Source organism: Nannospalax galili, unplaced genomic scaffold, assembly GCF_000622305.1.
Source record: "Nannospalax galili isolate Female #2095 unplaced genomic scaffold, S.galili_v1.0 scaffold54, whole genome shotgun sequence".
In the NCBI taxonomy this organism is placed as follows: Eukaryota; Metazoa; Chordata; class Mammalia; order Rodentia; family Spalacidae; genus Nannospalax; species Nannospalax galili.
Window position 1 is genome coordinate 5,259,693 of NW_008341028.1, and position 18,943 is coordinate 5,278,635.

The following is an 18,943-nucleotide window of genomic DNA, read 5'->3' on the forward strand; positions in this document are numbered from 1 at the left end:
GCCTGTAGTCCCAGCACTTGGGAGGCAGAAGCAGGCGGATCTCTGTGAGTTCAAGGCCAGCCTGGTCTACACAGTGAGTTACAGGACAGCTGGGGCTACAGGGAGACCCTGTCTCAAAAAGACAAAAAAAAATTAAAAAAATAAAAAACAAGTGACAACGGCCACTCTTGTGTCTCAGCTGCCACCCAATCAGGGTCTAAAATACTGCATATTACTGGAATTAACACTTTTCTTGGAGGCCTCAGGCAATGAAAAATACCAAGAAAATTAGTCACATCTTAAAGGAAACTTGCAAATATTTTTCAAGAAACCAATTTAACTTGGAATAAGACACTGCCAGTTACTCTGTTATGATAAAGGGTAACTCCCTGAAGCAGGATCACACTGAGTCCTTTCAAAGGGCTTATGAGATGGTTCAGTGGGTAAAAGCACTTGCTGTGCAATCCTGACAACCTGAGTCCATCCTTGGAACCCTTGCAAAAGGCCAGATGTGGTGGTGCATATCTGTGATCCCAGCACTTCCCTGATGAGATGGGAGGCAGACAGGAGAACCACCTGGAAGCTTTCTGGGCCAGCCAGCCTAGCCTGGAGTGTGCAGCATGGTAGAAACAAGAGACCCTGCCTCAACAAGGACAGAACAGACTTCTGAAAGTTGCCCTCTAACTTCCATATATACACTGTGGCACATGTGTCTGTACTAACATCATACACATACAATAACACAAACTTAAAATACTATATGAAGCCAGGCGTAGTGGCGCATGCCTGTAGTCCCAGCACTTGGGAGGCAGAGGCAAGCGGATCTCTGTGAGTTCAAGGCCAGCCTGGTCTACATAGTTCCAGGACAGCTGGGGCTACAGGGAGACCCTGCTTCAAAAAGACCAAAAAAAAAAAAACAAACAAACAAACAAAAAAACTATATGATTGGCTACTTCTCATCTTTCCTTCTGTAAGAGAAGAATATGCTGACTTATTGAAGGAGGCATTTAATTGGGTATGAAGATCATTGGGGATAAATTTAACTTTTATCCAAGTTTGCCTCCAATGGGTCTGCATATACCACTGCAATGCCCATCCATTCTAACCTGGTGAGTAAGTCCCAAAAACCTACCAGGAACAAGGACCAGACACCAGCATGTAGTAAAGTGAACCAGACCAACTAAGATACTTCTAAGAACCCATTCTGTCAAATTGGTTAGACCTAAACTAAAATTGTGGATCCACTACACATGGACTGAGTCTGCACCAGACTTTCCTGTTCTACCAGGCTGGTCAGATCTTTGGACTGTCACCACAATAGAGAACCTCCAGTACTTAAAACAAAATATTAGCAACAAACACTGGCATTTTTTATCCTTTTCCTCTTGATGGGGAAGTAGTCTTCTTATATCCTTGATATAATCTCCCTGTTGGGCCAGAAATACTGACCTTGGGGAAGAATGCTTATCCACCAAATTGGCCAAGTCCTAACAAGCCTCTGTTCAATTCTTCCCTTTAGTTCTGGACTGACTGAATATATTTACTACATAAGACATCTGAACAAATATCACAATCTCCCCAAGGTCCTACCCAGAAACTGTACAGGAAAGATCTTATAAAGTTGTACAGCTAATGGGAATGGGTACAACCCCTAGAGAAAGCAAGGCCATCTCAGTCCTAGGCTACATTCCAAAAAGGAACTTTGGTTTGCTCTCCGGGAACAAGGGAATTCTGACTTAAGCTTAACCTCGCATACAGTTAAAACCCATGGCAGAACCATACTTAGAATAGGGGAAAGCACTGATTTTGCTGAGATGCAATGGAAAAACTTCAGAACTAATGTTACAGCCCAAGTTTACCTGAGTAGGGCAAGTTTTCTAACTCCAAGTTAAGCAGTTCCATTCGGAAATCACCCTTCCTTTATCTGCCCTTAGCAGGAAGCAACCACAGTGGTCATCCCCGCCCCCCCCCAAGGCTGTGGAATGGAATATTGACAGTAGGAAGATTGAAGCTACACTTAGGCTGCTAGAAAGGGCCTGCACCTGCCTGAGCACACAATTCCCATTCATCATTTAAACCAGCAGTGCAAATCAGGACATCACCAGTTTCCAGATTTCCTCAGTCATTTCCTCTTAAAGATAAAAGGAGCTTAAAACCTGTTCTAACAACACATTATACACAGATAATAAAGTAAAACCTATGCTAAGGTGGCCTTTCAGGACCCTGCCAGTCTTCTTTGTTTTGCTGGTCTACCAAATACAATCTTTTCTCACCCCAATAACCTGTCCTCAATTCACTGGGCCTTTTGCAAATAGGAAATAAATGGACCTGTGCTCAGTAACAAGCTATTTTTTAGGGTAGAGACTAGCCTTCCCTGATATGAAGGAAGCACATATTGGTTTTAAGATATTTAATAACAACCAAACTAAAGTGGAAAATCAGGCTGGAGAGATGGCTCAGTGGGTAATGCATTTACCATCCAAGCATGTATTACATGACAAACACCACAACAAGGCAATTTATAGAAGGAAGAATTTTGGGGGTTTATGGTTCCAGAGGGATAAAAGTCCATTATGGTGAGGGAAGCATGGCAGGAAGCAGCCAGAGAAATTGACCACTCACATCTTCAAGTAGGCTCAGGAAGCAGAGAGAGACAAACTTGAAATGTGGCAAGGCTATGAACTCTTAAAGCCCACCCCCCATGATATGCTTCCTTCAACAAGGCTACACCTCCTAAATCTCCCCAAACAGTGCCACCAACTGGGGACAAGGTGTTCAAATACTTGGAGCCTATGAGGGACAGTCCACATTCAAACTATTAGATTCCACTCCCTGGCCCCTATAGGCTCACAGGCATATCATACTGCAAAATGCATTTAGTCTAATTTTAAAAGTCCCCAAAGTTCTTAACAGTATCAATACTATTCAAGTTTCCAACATCTCTTCTGGGACTCAAAGCACTTTCTTAACAGTACCCCCCTGCAAAATTAAAAAGCAAATTACATACTTCCAACATAAAATGGCACAGAAGACACATTTCCATTTTATAATGGAGAAATGGCGGCATAGTGAGGAAATATCACACCCAAACAATACTGAAAACCAGGACAGCAAAATTAAATCCTATAGCTCCATGTCCAATGTTTAGTTCCAAAGAGCTCGGATGACTCATCCCCTCCCTCTTGCATCTTTCATGCCTCTAAAGGCAGCACATGTGGATGACACTGCCAAGTTTGGCTGCCAGCTTGAGATCAACCTTGGCCCCCCTTCATATTATCAGCAGCTTCTGTATGTTGTGGTTTTCTAGGATTTTCTCTTTTCACAAGCTGGAAGCTTAGCTGCTGAGGTCTTGCCCTAAGGTCACTCTTTCCATTGTTCAAGTACAGATCTGGAGGCATCTCTTTGATAATGTGAACTTTTCTTCCAGGACACACCTGGCTGCCTGGACTGCAACATTAAGCTTCCTAGTGTTCTCCTTCTTTCCAAACAGTACATTTTATACTTCTTTCTGCTTTACTTGCTCCTTTTCATGGTAGATCTGCATAGTACTTACCATTAATAACCATATCATAGATTCTATCTTGAAATTTCCTCCACCAAAGAAATTAGTCCATTACTTCTTAATTTAGCCTCAGGCAAGTTCTTAGGCCTCAAGCAGACAGAAATCAGATTCTTTGCCAAAATATCCCAGTTGCTGCTTAAGTCTTTGTTTCCCTCTCCCTCTGGAACATATTGAGTCAGGCCTCTACTACAATGGCTCATTAAGTTCTGCTTATAGCATTCAATCACTTCTAGTTTAAACTTCCAAGTTTTCCATTCTTCCCACAAACAACATGTTCAGGCTCTTCATAGCAACAACCCACTCTCTGGTACCAGCTTCTGTATTACTTTGCTGCTGCTGTGATAAAAATACTATGACCAAGGCAACTTCTGGAAGGGTTTATGGTTCCAGAGGGATGTTTATCAGGGAGGGGAGGGATAGCAGGTCACAGCCAGAGCAGAAAGCTGAGCACTCACATCTTCAAGCACAGGACGCAGAGACAGACGGGAAGTAGAATCAGGCACTGAACTCTAAAGCCCATCCCCACTGACATGCTTCCTTCAGCAAGACCACACCTACTAAACTTCTGCAAACAGTGCCAGCAATTGGGGCCAAGTGTAAATACTTGGAGGTTAAGGGGGACATTCTCATTCAAACCATCACAAAGCATGAGGACCTGAGTTTAGATCCACATAAAACCAGGTGCATAGTGCAGGTCTGTAATCCCAGTGCTCCCACAGCTAGATGGAGAATCCCTGAAGCCCATAGCCCAGCTATCTTAGCATATGCAGCTGCAAAAAAGAGACTTGGCCTCAAGATGGAAGGTGAGGACCAACAACCAAGGTGTCCCGACTTCCACCATGTGTGAGATGGCTGGCAACCACAATCACACATGAAAAGGTTAAAAATAAATGTTAAAATCAATTAAATGAATGGGTAAAGGTGGCACATACCTTTAATCTCAGAACTGGGGAGGCAGAGGCAGGAGAATCTGTGAATTTGAGGCCAGTCTTGTCTATATAATGAGTTTCAAGCCAACCAGTGCTACACAGTGAGACCCTGTCTCAAAAAAACCTAAATAGATAAGTAAATAAATATTAAAATCGATGAAGGGATGGTTCAGAGGAAACAGGTATCCCACTGGTTGCTCCCAAAGTAATTCTACCATGTCTATCTTTCTGAAGAACATCAAGTGTCATGATGGGCAGCACATTCTCTGACAGACTAAGATCTCTAGGCTTTCCATTTGGAGAACATATCTCAGGACAATAACCCAGACAGGGAAGTAAAACAAACTGTATGAAGATTTATAGCAGAACACAATGGAAAATTGGGAAAAAGCAAATATAACTGTGCCAGTCAACAGAGTAGGACAAACAGAACATGTCTGTTATTATAGATGTACCAAAGAGAGACCAAAGTGTATGAATATACGAATATACATTAAACAAAAACTGAGTAATGGAAAGAGTTTACTGAATTCTATTCTTTTCCATCTTCTCTCTTCACTGCATCAAAATTCTCCCAAAGTTGACATTTAAAAGATGTCTTAGCTGGGCGTGGTGACACACGCCTTTAATCCCAGCACTCGAGAGGCAGAGGCAGGCGGATCTCTGTGAGTTCAAGGTCATCCTAGTCTCCATGGTGAATCCAGGACAGCTGAGGCTACAGGGAGACCCTGTCTCAAAAAGACCAAAAATTTTTTTAAAAAAAAAAAAAAAAAAAAAAAAAAAAAAGATGTTTTATGTTCTAGACGGGCGTGGTGGCACATGCCCTTAATTCCAGCACTCGGGAGGCAGAGGCAGGTGGGTATTTCTGAGTTTGAGGCTAGTGTAGTCTACATAATGAGTTCCAGGCCAGTGGGGGCTACAGGAAGACCCTGTCTCAAAAAGACAAAAAAAAAAAAAAAGTCTATGTTCTTACCTATTTGCAGTCCAAGTTTGGTTGAAGATAGAGGTGTCGCTGAAGGCATTGCAGAGGATGAGGGAATGGACTCTAGGAGACTTGTGGGTGTATTCAGCAAATTTCTGAGCCAAAAAGCCTCCCAAAGAAGCCCCAAACAGATGAACCTAATTATAAACAAACATAAGGCATATCTAAAACATTGATCAATCCTGAACATAACAAAAAAAATTGCTTCAATTATTGTTAATCACACAATGTCATCACTACGCAGCAGGTTGAAATATCTACCAGCAGTTAGAAATGTAGCAAATACTATATTTCAATACAATTCATGTACCCCATCAAGGAAACAATATACCAGGGGGCTGGAAAGATGGCTCAGCAGTTAAGAGGGCTGGAAAGATGGCTCAGCAGTTAAGAGCACTTGCTACACAATCATGAGGACCAGACTTTGGCTCCCAGTACCCATGTAACAAGCTGGCATCCTGCACATACCTCTAACCCCAGCTCTGAGGGGGTTGGAAACAGGAGGATCTTTTACCTAACAAAGAAAATAGGGAACCTGGGTTCAGGGAGAGAATCTGCCTCAAAGAAATAGGTGAAAAGTGATAGGGGAGGACATCTAATACTATCTTCTGACTTCTGCAAGTGCATACACCCATGCATGCATGTATACACACACATACACACACACACAACTAAAAGAAAAACAAGCTGGGTATGGTGGCTTATGCCTTTAATCCCAGAACTTGGGAGGTAGAGGATCAGGAGTTCAAGGTCATCCTTGATTACACAGTGAGTTTGAGGCCCATCTGGGCTACATGAGACCCTATCTAAACAAGCAAGTAAACAAAACAGAACCTAAGGGAAAACAAAACAAGAACAAAAAAAAAAAAAACTAATTCCCTGAAATCAAAAACTTTTTGAGTACATAATTCAGATTTTGTAGCATTAGGGATTTTCAGATCAGGGATGCTCAACTGGTAAAGTATATACAAATATTGCAAAGTCTGAGACACCAATGTCAAGTATTTCAGACAAGACCCTCAACCTGTGCTGACCCATGCTACAACTGAACAAACCTCAGACACATTATGCAAAGCAGAAAAAGCCAGTTACAAGGGGCCACATACCACACAACTTGTAGTTTAGGTAAAATACCCAGAACAGATAAGTTCATAGAGACAGAAAGAGTAGGTCGCAGAGCCAGGAGGTGAATGATGGCTGATCATTTTTTTTCTGATTTGCACTTTTTTTTTTTTTTTTAATTTATGTGTGTCTGTATAGGCACACATGTGCATGGCATGCATGTGGAGGTCAGAAGACAACATGTGGGAAGTTTTCGCCTTCCACCATGTGGATCCTGGAGAATCAAACTCAAGTCTTGGCTTAGTGGCAATTACCTTTACCCACTGAGCCATCTTACTGGCCCAATAAATTTCTTTCTTTGGGGGGTGAAAAAAATTTCTCCAAAGTTGACATTGGTAATAGTCACAAACACTTGGGAATTTAAAAGACAGTTTAAAAACCGTACATTGTATCACCGTAAATTATATCACAATAAAGCTGTTGTTAAAAAATAAAAGACACTTTTAATCCCAGTGTTCAGGAGGCAAAGGCAGGCGGATCTCTGTAAATTCAAGGCCAGCCTGGTCTACATAGAAGTTCAAGTCAGCTGGGGCTACAGGGAGACCCTATCTCAAAAAGATCAACCAAATCAATCAATCAATCAATAAATAAAAATACTACTTCAGTCTTTACAACATAAACACTCATGCCAGGTATGGTGGCATGCACCTTTAATCCCAGCCTTTGAAAGGCAAAGGAAGAAGGCTCTCTGTGAGATCAAGGATAGCCTGGTGCACATAGTGACTTCCAGGCAGGCTGGGACTGAAGAGACCCTGTCAAAACAACAAAAACAAAAACAAAAACCACAACCACAAAAACACAAAAAAACCTCAAAACAATATAAACACTCCATTACAATTGCATGTTAAATAATGACTTTCAGGGTACTCACTTTATCCAACTGTAAGTGGTCTAAAAGTTTTCTGAATCCATCACAAAATTCAAGATGGTCCCAATAAACTGGATATTGCAACTGAAATAAGAATTTTTTTATGTCAAAACTATTAAAAATAAAAATGCAACTCATATCTGAACAGTTTAGGACTCACATAATAGTACTTCTCCTTGTTCAAGCTTCACCTATTAAAAATGTACGAAAATAAATGCATGATGAGTGGATTTGGCACATGTGGAATCAGTTCTCTCCTTCCTCCTTCATACAGATTCCAAGGATTGAACTCAGGTGTTACCTACTGAGCCCTCATGATGGCCCGAAGTGTGTGAAAATAAGATATTCTAAACTTTTTAATTTATATTTTACAGACCAAATTTTTTTTTTTTTGGTTTTTTTGAGACAGTTCCAGCTGTCCTGGAACTCACTATGTAGACCAGGCTGGCCTTGAACTCACAGAGATCTGCCTGCCTCTGCCTCCCGAGTGTTGGGATTAAAGTCCTCGTGAGCCACCACGCCCGGCTACAGACCAAAATTTTAAAAGAAAAAAAATGAATATATTCAAGCGAAGATATGTGAACAACAATTTCAATTCATATCAATTTCCTTTCCAAATAGTCTAAGGGTCAAGTGCAAATACAGCAGAATTCACCCAGGTACAAAAGTACTGATTTTCCTTAAGCCTCATTTTGTTCTGAATTGAGGACACGGTGTTCAAGGAGCTCAGCAGAACTGGAAATAAAATCCTTTTGAAGAAAGCACACTCCCTTATAGCAGCACTTCTTTAAGGAATTGTTCAATAAAATAGTTCTTTTTAATTGACTTAGGCATCCCATCTGATTTCCTATACTTTAATCGTTTATGAAAAAATAAGGTATGGCACTTTACCCTAAATAGCCTATCTGCTAATACTGCCAAAGACAAGGACAAAGTATAAGTCATAGACTCATTTCTAGGGGACTCAGACTTGTCCTCTAAGAATTTCTCCATGAAACAGGGAAAAGCCTGTATCAAGAACCACAAAATTTTGTTTCACTTGCAGAGGACCCAGGATTGGTTCCCAGCACCCACATGGCAGCTAGCAACCATCCAAACGCTCCAGTTCCAGGAGACCCAACACTCTTATGGGCGCCATGGCCACTATATGCAAGTAGTGCATTTACATACATGCAGGCAAAACACTCATACACATAAAATAAAAATAAATAATTTAAAAAGAACCTCAAGCTGGGCATGGTGGTGCATACCTTTAATCCCAGCACCCAGGAGGCAGAGGCAGGTGGATCTCTGTGAGTTCAAGGCCAGCCTGGTCTACATGGTGAGTTCTAGGACAGCTGGAGCTACAGGGAGACCCTGTCTCAAAAAGATTAAAAAAAAAGAACCTCAAATGTTGTTGGACGTGATGGCACACATCTTTAATCCCAGCACTAAGAAGGAAGAGACAGGTCTGTGAGATCCAGGCCAGCCTGGTCTACATAGAGTGTTCCAGGCCAGCTGGGTCTGCAGGGAGACCTTGTCTCAAAAAAAAAAAAAAAAAAAAAAAAAAAACAGGCTGGAGAGATGGCTCAGTGGTTAAGAACACTGACTGTTCTTGCAGAAGACCTGGGTTCAAATCCCAGAACCCACATGGCAGCTAACAACTGTCTATAACTCCAGTTCTAATGGATTCAGCAGCCTCTTCTGTCCTCCTCAGGCACTGCACGACACAGGTGCACTTACCTACATGCAGGCATAACACTTACACACATTAAAATAAAAATAATAAATAAAAAATTAAAAAACAAACAACAAATAAATTGACCCAGGGTCTGGAGAGATGGCTCAGTAGTTAAGAGCACTGGCTGCTCTTGTAGAAGACCTGGGTTTGAATTCCAGCATGATGGCCAACAACCATCAGATTCCCTGGAAGTGGTGTTATGGATAGGTGTTAGCTGCTATGTGGGTGCTGGAAACTGAACTTGGGTTCTCCCCAAGAGCCGTCAGGGCTCTTAACCACTTAGCCATCTCTCCAGCCCTGACACATCTGCAATTTTTTTTTCATATCTGCATTTTTAAAAACCTTAAAATTATTTATTTTTATTTTATGTGTATGCATGTATTGCCTGCATGTAAGTAAGTGTACCCGTGCTGTGCAATGCCCCTGGAGGTCAGAAGAGGCTGTCAGATCCCCTAGGGCTGGAGTTATGGACAGTTGCTAGCTGCCATGTGGGTGCTGGGATTCAAACTCGGGTCTTCTGCAAGAACAACCAGTGTTCTTAACCACTGAGCTATCTCTCCAGCCCCATTTTTAAAAAACTTTTTAAAAAAATTAATAAAATAGGGAAATAAGTGATGGGAATAGCTTAGCCAGGTATTGCTCTCCTAACTATGGCTTGATTCCCAGTATTTCAAGAAAACAAAACTGTGCATGGTCTAAAAATGAAACAGGGAATTAAAATCTTACATCAATTAAAAAATGCCCATTACAAGCCAGGCATGGTGGTACACATCTTTAGTCCTAGCACTTAGGAAGCTGAGGCAGGCAGATCTCTGTGAGTTCAAAGGCAGCCTGGTCTACATAGCGAATTCTAGATCAGTAGGAGCTACAGGGACACCCTGTCTCAAAAAGACCGGGGGGGGGGGGGGGAGCCCATTACGCTGGGTGTGGTGGTGCACACCCGTAATCCCAGCATTTAGGAGACAGAGGCAGGCAGATTTCTATGAGTTCAAGGCTAGCTTGGTTTACATAGCCAGTTCCAGGCCAGCTAGGGGCTACAGGGAGACCCTGTCTCCAAAAATGAAATGCCCATTGCTAGCTAGGCATGGTGGTGCATGTGCTTAGTCCCAGCCCTCAGGAGATAGAGGCAAGAGGATCTCTGTGAGTTTGAGGCCAGCCTGGTCTACATGGCAAGTTCCAGGCCAGCCAAGGCTACAGAATAAGACCCTGTCTCAAAAAACAAACAAACAGTGCCCAGTACTATAGATAATCAGCAACAGAAGGACAACTCCTCATCCCAATCTGAGTTTTAATGTTGAAGCAGTGGTACTTACAGCTATAACCCGGTAACCCCATCCAGTCAAGGCCAAAATCTGCCGGAAAAATACATCTGCAGTTCCGCTGACGGGGGGAAGAAATATGAGAGGACACCGGATACTTCGGGGACCGGCATCGTAGAGTGACCATATCTTACTGTCATCATCATCTACAATAATCTGGAGGGAAGGTTACAGGGGAACAAAAAGGACACCATGAAGTTGTGTTTGAAGGCACTACTTTACGACATCCACGGACAATTTTGACACAGGTGCCTTGTTTGTGACAAGGTAACTTGGGAGTCACAGGTTAGTATTATGCAATAGACCATTTCTTTTTCCTTTTCTTTCTTCAGTGCCAGTTTCCACAGAAGTGCTTTAGAAGCTTCCAAAGAGCTGTTTTTTTCTGTTTTTAATTGTTCTGTCCATTCATAATAAGAAATCTATTTTATCATTAAACTCTGTACACAGCATTTATTTTTTTCTCTACTTCTGGCTCTGTGTATGTTCAGTACAGGTTAGCTATTATATTTCACTGCCAATTCTCATACACACACACACACATACATGCATGCCCTCACGCATGCACACAGACAATTTGCAGAGTCATTCCTGAGTGCTGGCCCAGAGGATTGGCAAGGGTCAGTAGGGTGGAAGCTTAAACAGCAGAGGCCAGGGGAGCTGAGAATCTAGGTTCTGGGATAGGCTAGGCAGAGACCACCCCAGCTCAGGAGAACCTTTAGGATTCTGCTCTAGAGCAAAGCTGGGGGGCAGAGGGGACTTCAGCTACGAAGAAAGGATGAAGCAAATATATCTCTGGAAATGTTTCAAACCAACCATTCACTTGGGGTTGGGACTGAGGCACAAAGAGGAACTAAATTTTTTTCCTTTTTTTTTTTAGGTCTTTTTGAGACAGGGTCTCCCTGTAGCCCCAGCTGACCTGGGATAGAACTGATTTTTTTTTTAGGAATAAGAGGGAGAGGTCACCAGGAACCTTTGAGACTTAGTGGTTCTTAGTACAACATGGGGAAGAAAACAAGAAATGAGGTGCTTGGCACAGAGATCGGCAGAGAGTAGGTGTGCAACACAGGTTAGCTATTATTACACTTCACTAACAATTCAAATCAATATTTATCTTACTTTTATATGAAAGAAAGGAAGGCTCTGGGTCAATTTTTCTGAGAACTGCCAGTTGGCAGGGCTGTGGCCTCCAGTGTCCCTCTGTGAGGAGCAGTCAACTAGTCAGGGTCACTGGTGTCACCAAGAGCAGCAAATGAGCAAGACAAAGTCCAAGGAGGCCAAACAATTTCCATCTGGCCTTCCCCAGGTCACAGATGGCCACAATACATCTCATTCATGTTTTGACCTTTGCATTTATGTTATCTTTTTCCTGTGGGTGTGGTTGCCCATGCCTTTAATTCCAGCACTTGGGAGGCAGAGGCAGGAGGATCTCTGAGTTTGAGGCCAGCCTGGTCTACATAGTGAGTTCCAGGCCAGCTGGGGCTACAGGAAGACCCTATCTCCAAAAAAAAAAAAAAAAAAAAAGCAACCCACAAAACTCAATGACCTTTGTCAGTGCACATAACAAATCCCAATCTGCAGGGATACAATCATGTAGACAGGTACAGACCTAAAATCTTCTAGGGAACTATTTCAATAATCTAACTTGGAGGAAAAGTAATACAAATACTATGCTCCAGAACACCATGCCTCTGTGATATGTTCTGAAAAGTGACCATGAAGCTCTGAACTTATTTACTATGACTGACAAATATTATTTAGGTCAGTTTGGGCATCTTAGGGCCAGTGATCAGCTTGCTGAGAGAAGGAATCCAAGAGATGCTCACAAGAGTTACTTAAAGGGATGGGACAAGATAGATGAGCCCTAATTCTCCTTTCAATGTTGGCAATAGTCTCCTGGGGAACAAAAGGGAAAGAGGACTCCCTTTGTAAGCAGCCAGAGACTTTGAAGTCAGATGAATCTGATTTCAATCCATACTCTACCAAGCTATGTGACCTCTAGCACACTCATTAACTCTATGGACCTCAGTTTTCTCATCTGTGAAGTATGCATGCTAGCACCCAGTTTGTCAAACTTCTGAAAGAATTAAATAAGGTACCTGAGGAGTGTCCACAGCAGTGCCAGGCATATTGGCAGGCATCCTGCCTATACTTGACAAATGTATCTCTGATTTCTTCATGAAGGACAATTTTGTTAGTATTCAAGCCTGCATGACACTTTCATAGCTGTTTGCCTTTCTAAAATAATAAGAGGCACACAGATGATCTTGCATAGTACTCTAATATTGCTGTAGGAGAATCAGCAAAGATTGTACTTTGTGACATGAACAGCCTTTGTCTAGGATTAACTTGGGGCTCAGAGTCAATAGCAAATTTCGACATGTGTTTGAGGGGTTTAAGGAAATGGGTTACAGGAAGGTGCCTGGAGTTCTCTAATGTGACCCACTGTAAACCTTAAGTCTCAGGTACAGAAGCAGAAATGACTACTCTCACTACATAGATGGTGCCATAAGCTTTTCTGAATTATTGGAAGTTGAGTAAAATGAGTTGTAAATAAGGATACATTGCACTTGCTTTTACTCAAGTAAGTCTCAGAAGCTGATCGCATGGGACAGGGAATGGGTGAACTTTATACTCTGTAACCTCCAGACATGGTATCTGGCAATAATCTTGACTCTCAAACAAGACAAAGGAATAGCCTCTAAACCACATACAAAAACAACACAAGATTCTACAATTATGATTTTCTGTAAAACTATACATACCTTTTTAAGAGGAACTGTACTCCTAAACCAGTTATAATCAGGAGAGACTTTGATCTCTCCCATGGTTAGCTGAAATGGAGGTTAACCCTGAAATAAAAGCAGATGACATTTCATGTGAAGAATTCATATACATCAGAACTCAATGTAGAGCCTGGCCTAGCTATACCTTCAATGCATTAAAACCAAAGAAACAGTACACACTTAAACTACAGAAAACAATTTCATGAATTATTCCGATCCCTTTAGTACCTCCAAAGAAAAAATCTGGTCTAGCAGATTTAAATAATGAACGCTACTGCAGAACTAGGGCTGGACACACAATTTTTTTTTTTTTTTGAGACAGGGTCTTCCAGTAACCCCAGCTGGCCTGGAACTTACTATATAGATCAGGCTGACCTTGAACTCAGTGAACTCAGAGATCTGCCTGCCTCTGCCTCTCTAGTGCTGGGATTAAAGGCATGCACCACCATGCCTAGCTATAACAGTCTCTTCTAATACCATCCACCTGTCCTAGTTAAGAGACTCCAAACTAATCTCACTGCTGTCTTTTGACTGTATTTTTGTTTTGAGATAGGGTCTTACTATATAGTCCTGGCTGACCTGGAACTCTCTATGTAGACCAGGATGGCCTTGAATTCACCAAGACCCACCTGCTTCTGTCTCCCAAGTGCTGGATCAAAGGTGTGTGCCACCACACCCAGCTTTTGACAGTATCTTAAGAACCCATTTTAATAAAGCTGTTCCTGTCTGAATTATAGGGAAGCCTATGCTAGAGAAAGAAGTTAGTATGCCTGTCCTGTTTCCTGATAAATTCACAATATGTCATAAGTCTAACTTTAATAAAACACAACTTCAGAAACTTAACGTACTTAACTCCTGTAGTTAATACAGAATACAGGCAAATATGCCACTGCCATTGATGTGATTAAAAGTTACATAAGCTGGGATGTAGCTGGGTGGGTACAGCACTTGTCTAGCATGTACAATGTCCTGGGTTCAATCCCTACCACTCTAAAAGTTCCATAAAAGCTCCTCTGGTATACCTGTGATATAACTTAAAGACATTCTAATTTGAAACAAAATCCTTCTTTAAAAGAAAAAAAGGTATGGACTTTTGTTTTGAGCTTGTATAGCTCTGTGACTTTGGATAATTCATGACCACTTTTGGGCTTGTTTCCTCGTCTGAGTTTCAGTATTATATCCCTGGAGCCTAGATGACTACATCCTTTCTAACCCTGGTTCCTCTGAGCTTTGAACTGGATGAATCTCTACAATTTAAAAGTTGCCCCTCTTGCTCAGGTGTTATAACAGGAACCTAAAATTATAGTTCCCTGTTGCAGACTCTTATTGCCAAGAGGAGAACTTCTGCACATCCCTCTGGAAGGATTCAAATACTTGCTCTGCAAAGAGTTCTCTGACCTCAAACACAACCCTAGTCTCCAGGACTTATTTCTGGGCTGACTTTAAGCTTCCATTTTAAATATGGCCCTCTGGACTGGCAAGGGGCAGAGGATTCTAAACTCAATAGAACCCTTCCTCATTGGACCTCCCTCAGGGACAGAACACTGGGATAGTAAAGCCCTAGGACAGTAAATGTAAACATTCCGATACCACACTCCAATTACAGTCCTGACACGGTAAGGGCTCTTTTCGCAAAGCAAAGAAGGTACTTCGGAGAAGTTTGTTGAAATTTTAAGTTGCTTTAAAATCCCAAGAAAAATCACCAGCAATCTTATGCTCAAAACAAGTGTACAGATGTGGTTATTAACATTGAAACAAAGAAAATTATTCTTTACTTTTTACCTTAAATATTAACATGTTTTTAAAAAAATCTAAGCCATTTTACCCTACTCTTTTAACATATCTTTCTCTAAGCTGTAACTTAATTTTTTTGTCTTTCATTTTCATAAATTTATATCATGAATTTTAGTGATTTTTCACCCTATCTCCTTAAGCTATTACATTTAAATGAAAGCAACTAGCAGCACATACAGTTAATTATGAAATATTTTTCTATCTGGACAGACTTGAAATACTATCATATCATCTAAATCCATCCAACTGGAAAGATTTTTCTAATACTGCATTTCTACAAACAATTTCTACAGGAGGGAATATTAAAAACATGTTAAGCAGCCCGATGTAGTGACACATGCCTTTAATCCCAGCACTTGGGATGCAGAGGCAGGAGAATCTGAGTTTTAGGCCACCCTCATCTACCTAGCAAGTTCCAGGCAGCCAACGGTACAGGGAGACCCTGTGTAAATAAAATCTCAATCAATTTGTTAACATTTGTTTCTAGGAGCTGGAGAGATGGCTTAGCGGTTAAGAGTACTAACTCCTCTTGCAGAGGACCCGGATTCAATTCCCAGCACCCACATGGAGGCTACGAACCGTCCTTAACTCCAGTTCCAGGGGAATCCGAAGCCCTCTTCTGACCTCCGCAGCATTGCACTCACATACATGCAGACAATACACTCATACACATAAAATAAAAATAATAAATAAAATATTTTAAAGTTTGTTTCTATAGTCAACCAACTTGGGATAAAAATTTACTCATAGTTTTAGAATCAGCTTCAATACACAAACCAAAACCTACCATACAAACACACAGGCATACAAGGGCAGTCATCTACTTTCCCACAGCAAGAAGTAGAAAGAGTCCTTACCAACAGTCTTCAGTGTAACTCACAACCACTTCAATATTGTAACAGGTTATAACTATCCTCACTGGATGAGAACCACCACCCAGCTGTGACTGAATTTTTGTTAAGGACAATTTTAACACTTGTGCTAGTTTGGCAGTCATGAAAGGTGAGCCAGATACCAAATGTTGCCTCTAACCAGCTGACGTCTATGAGAAAAAGGCTTGGCTGCGGAAGAAAAGCAGCTGTGCACAGCATGAAAAGGCATTTGTTCTAGCTCTCTTTCATCCACTAAAGTGAGATGCTTTTCCAAGTCACAAGAGGAATATTCTGTCTATGACCCAGAAGGTTAACTGAGATTGTGACCAAACTGGTCAGGATGAAATAAAAATGTGGGCAGTGAGCTCAGGGAGGGTTTGATTTCTCCTGATTGGGTTCTTCACAAAACAAAAACACCTGTTCAGGATGGTGGGCAATGGGCCAGAGATTAGTTTTAATCATGATTAAGGAAACCCCTCCTCCTGGGTGCTGAGGACACCCAGTCCTCTCTGGACCTTGTGTAGCTAGACAATAAACCTGCTAGTTGTGAACACACACTTCAGGGTTTCAATAGAAGCTGCCAGTTTACAGACAAAGAGACTGCCTTTTCAAAGGTTTAGCTGACTGCCAGTCACAAGTTCCTTTATCGCAATCCATAGCGTACTTACAAATGTGATGTTAATAAGACCAACAAAAAAAAGTATTAGAACCTGAGCGTCTCTAGGTGACACAATTATTGGTGCTGGAGAGTGAACCTAGGGCCTCCAGAATGCTAAGGATGAACTTTTGTCACCAAACTACATCCTCCATCCTACAACTGGCTTTTAAATATAGGTCTCCACCCCTCCCCACACCAGTATGTATTCAATAGCTATCCTATGATGTTTTCAGATCTCTTTAGGGAAGATTTATCCCCCCTTCTCTAGGAACCTATTCCATTATCTACAAATCTGAAGGGAGGAAAAGATGCCTGCTTGACATCTCTCCGACATGTCTTCTCAAGCTCCTGGTATAAAAGCTTTCTGAAAATATAGATAGCTCAGTCTGTTGAAGCTTTGCACCAGGAGGAGCTGGACCCGTGCAGATGGAGACAAAGGCATCAACATCCAACTTACAACTCCTCAAGAAAAGAAGAAAAGTGAGATCCCCCCCCGACCCTGGTACTTTCCTCATCACTCATTCACAAGCCTCACACCTGGCCTGTACTGCGGAGGAATCTCCAGAACTAGCCTCTATTCATAGCCCTTAAAAGTTTACTGAAACAATGTTCCTGGGCTTTGGGCTTCTGCCTCCCTGTCCCAGGATCGCGCTACAGGAAATGCCTGCTTAAGAATCGTGTACACTCTCATCCCCGACCCGCAACCCCAACGGTGACAGCCATCCAACAGTAGGATCACAGGCACACCGACCATCCGTTGTGAACCTAGGCTGAGACACATACACACGGATATGGATCACGTGCTTGGTCACATGGACCAGCCCACTCGTGGGCTACACTCAGTCACACCCTACCGAGGCAGTCATGCATGCTCTATACACACCCACCTACATCCCCTACATGCATCACACACTCACGCTCCCTCTTTCCAAGGCCTGCCTCTCACCTGCCGTGGCTGCCCCCCGCCCCCACGTCCCTTTCCTTCCGGCCCAGGCAGCTCTTAGTTCCAGTTCGGGCGCAGCAGGTGCAGGCGGAGGGGCTCGCGCGTGGGGCGGGCGGGCGCGGCGGGCAGAGGCGTTGCGGGGCGGGGCGCGCGGCCAAACAGCCCAGGCCGCCGCCTCCCAGCTCAGGAACCCGGGGCTCCGGAGCGCGCCCCCAGCTTCCGGGTTCTGAGGGGGCGGGGCCACGTGTCGAGGAAGGGGCGGGGCTCTGGCGGTGTCTGTGGTGACCCGGCTGCTGCAAACCCGGGTGGTGGGTTGGGACGCTCACTGAGCCTCAGGTCAGGTTGGAGTCGGAAGCTCGCGCCAGGCCCGGCAGTGGCCAAGGGCGCAGGGGGCTAGTAGCTTCTGGGTCGGCTCCAGGTCACCTGTCTAACGTGGGCACCCAGGAGGAAGTGAAAAGACAGTAGACAGGTGCTGAGCCCCGGGGACCTGCTTCTGCCTTCAGTTCACGGTGTCCTCTTCTTGGTGGGAACCTTTGGGTCCCAGCTGTAGTGAATAGGGCTTGGCATACGCTTTTCTTTTTTAAATTAGCATATTTTAATGATACACAGTAATGGATTTCACTTTAACATTTTCATACATCTATAAATTATTTTGATCATGTTCACATCTCCATTGCCCTCTCTCTCTTCCACTCCCCCATCTCCTTCCTCTTCCTAACTAATGTACTCTTTTTTTTTAATTTATTTTATGCATGAGTGTATTGCCTGCATGTTAAGTGCCCCCTTGTTGTGCAATGCCTAAGGAGGTCAAAAGAGGGTGTCATCCCCCAGAACTAGAGTTAGGAATGGCTGGGAAGGAAACCCCAGTTCTCTGCAAGAGCTGTAGACAGTACTCAACCACTGAGCCATCTCTCCAGCCCAGAGATTATTATTTTAAAAACTTATGTGTGTCTGGGTGAGGGTATGTGCATGTGAGTGCAGTACCCCTGGAGGCCAGAAGAGGGCACAGAATTCCCCTGGAGTTGGAGTTCCGGGCAGTTGTGAATTTCCAGAGGTGGATGCTGGGAACAGAACTCAGGTCCTCTACAAGAATAGTACTGGCTCTGGGCTGGAGAGACGGCTCAGCAGTTAAGAACACTGTTCTTGCAGAAGACCTGGGTTGGAATCCCAGCACCCACATGGCAGCTAACAACTGTCCAGTAACTCTGGTTCCAGGGGATCTCACAGCCTCTTCTGTCCTCCTCAGGCATTCATTGCATGACACTGGTGCACCTACCTACATGCAGGCAATACACGTGTACACATAAAATAAAAATAATAAAATATTTTTAAAAATAGCACTGGCTCTTAACCTCTGAGCCATCTCTCCAGTCCCTAGATTTATTTTTATTTATGTGCATGTACATGTGCAT

The 18,943-nt window shown here is 42.8% G+C and overlaps 1 protein-coding gene across 1 annotated transcript in view; it reads right to left on the bottom strand.

Annotated features, from left to right (window-relative positions):
• The window catches only part of Spg21 (SPG21 abhydrolase domain containing, maspardin), a 38,955-nt gene extending 21,206 nt beyond the window's left edge, over positions 1-17,749 (bottom strand). Inside the window, exons 1-5 of the mRNA XM_008836305.3 lie at positions 17,535-17,749; positions 13,244-13,330; positions 10,476-10,637; positions 7,446-7,526; positions 5,444-5,589 (exon numbers count right to left, since the gene is read on the bottom strand). Coding sequence (XP_008834527.1) covers positions 5,444-5,589; positions 7,446-7,526; positions 10,476-10,637; positions 13,244-13,306 — 452 coding nt within the window. The 5' untranslated portion in view covers positions 13,307-13,330; positions 17,535-17,749. The remainder of the gene's footprint in view (positions 1-5,443; positions 5,590-7,445; positions 7,527-10,475; positions 10,638-13,243; positions 13,331-17,534) is intronic.
• Positions 17,750-18,943: the final 1,194 nt, after the last annotated feature.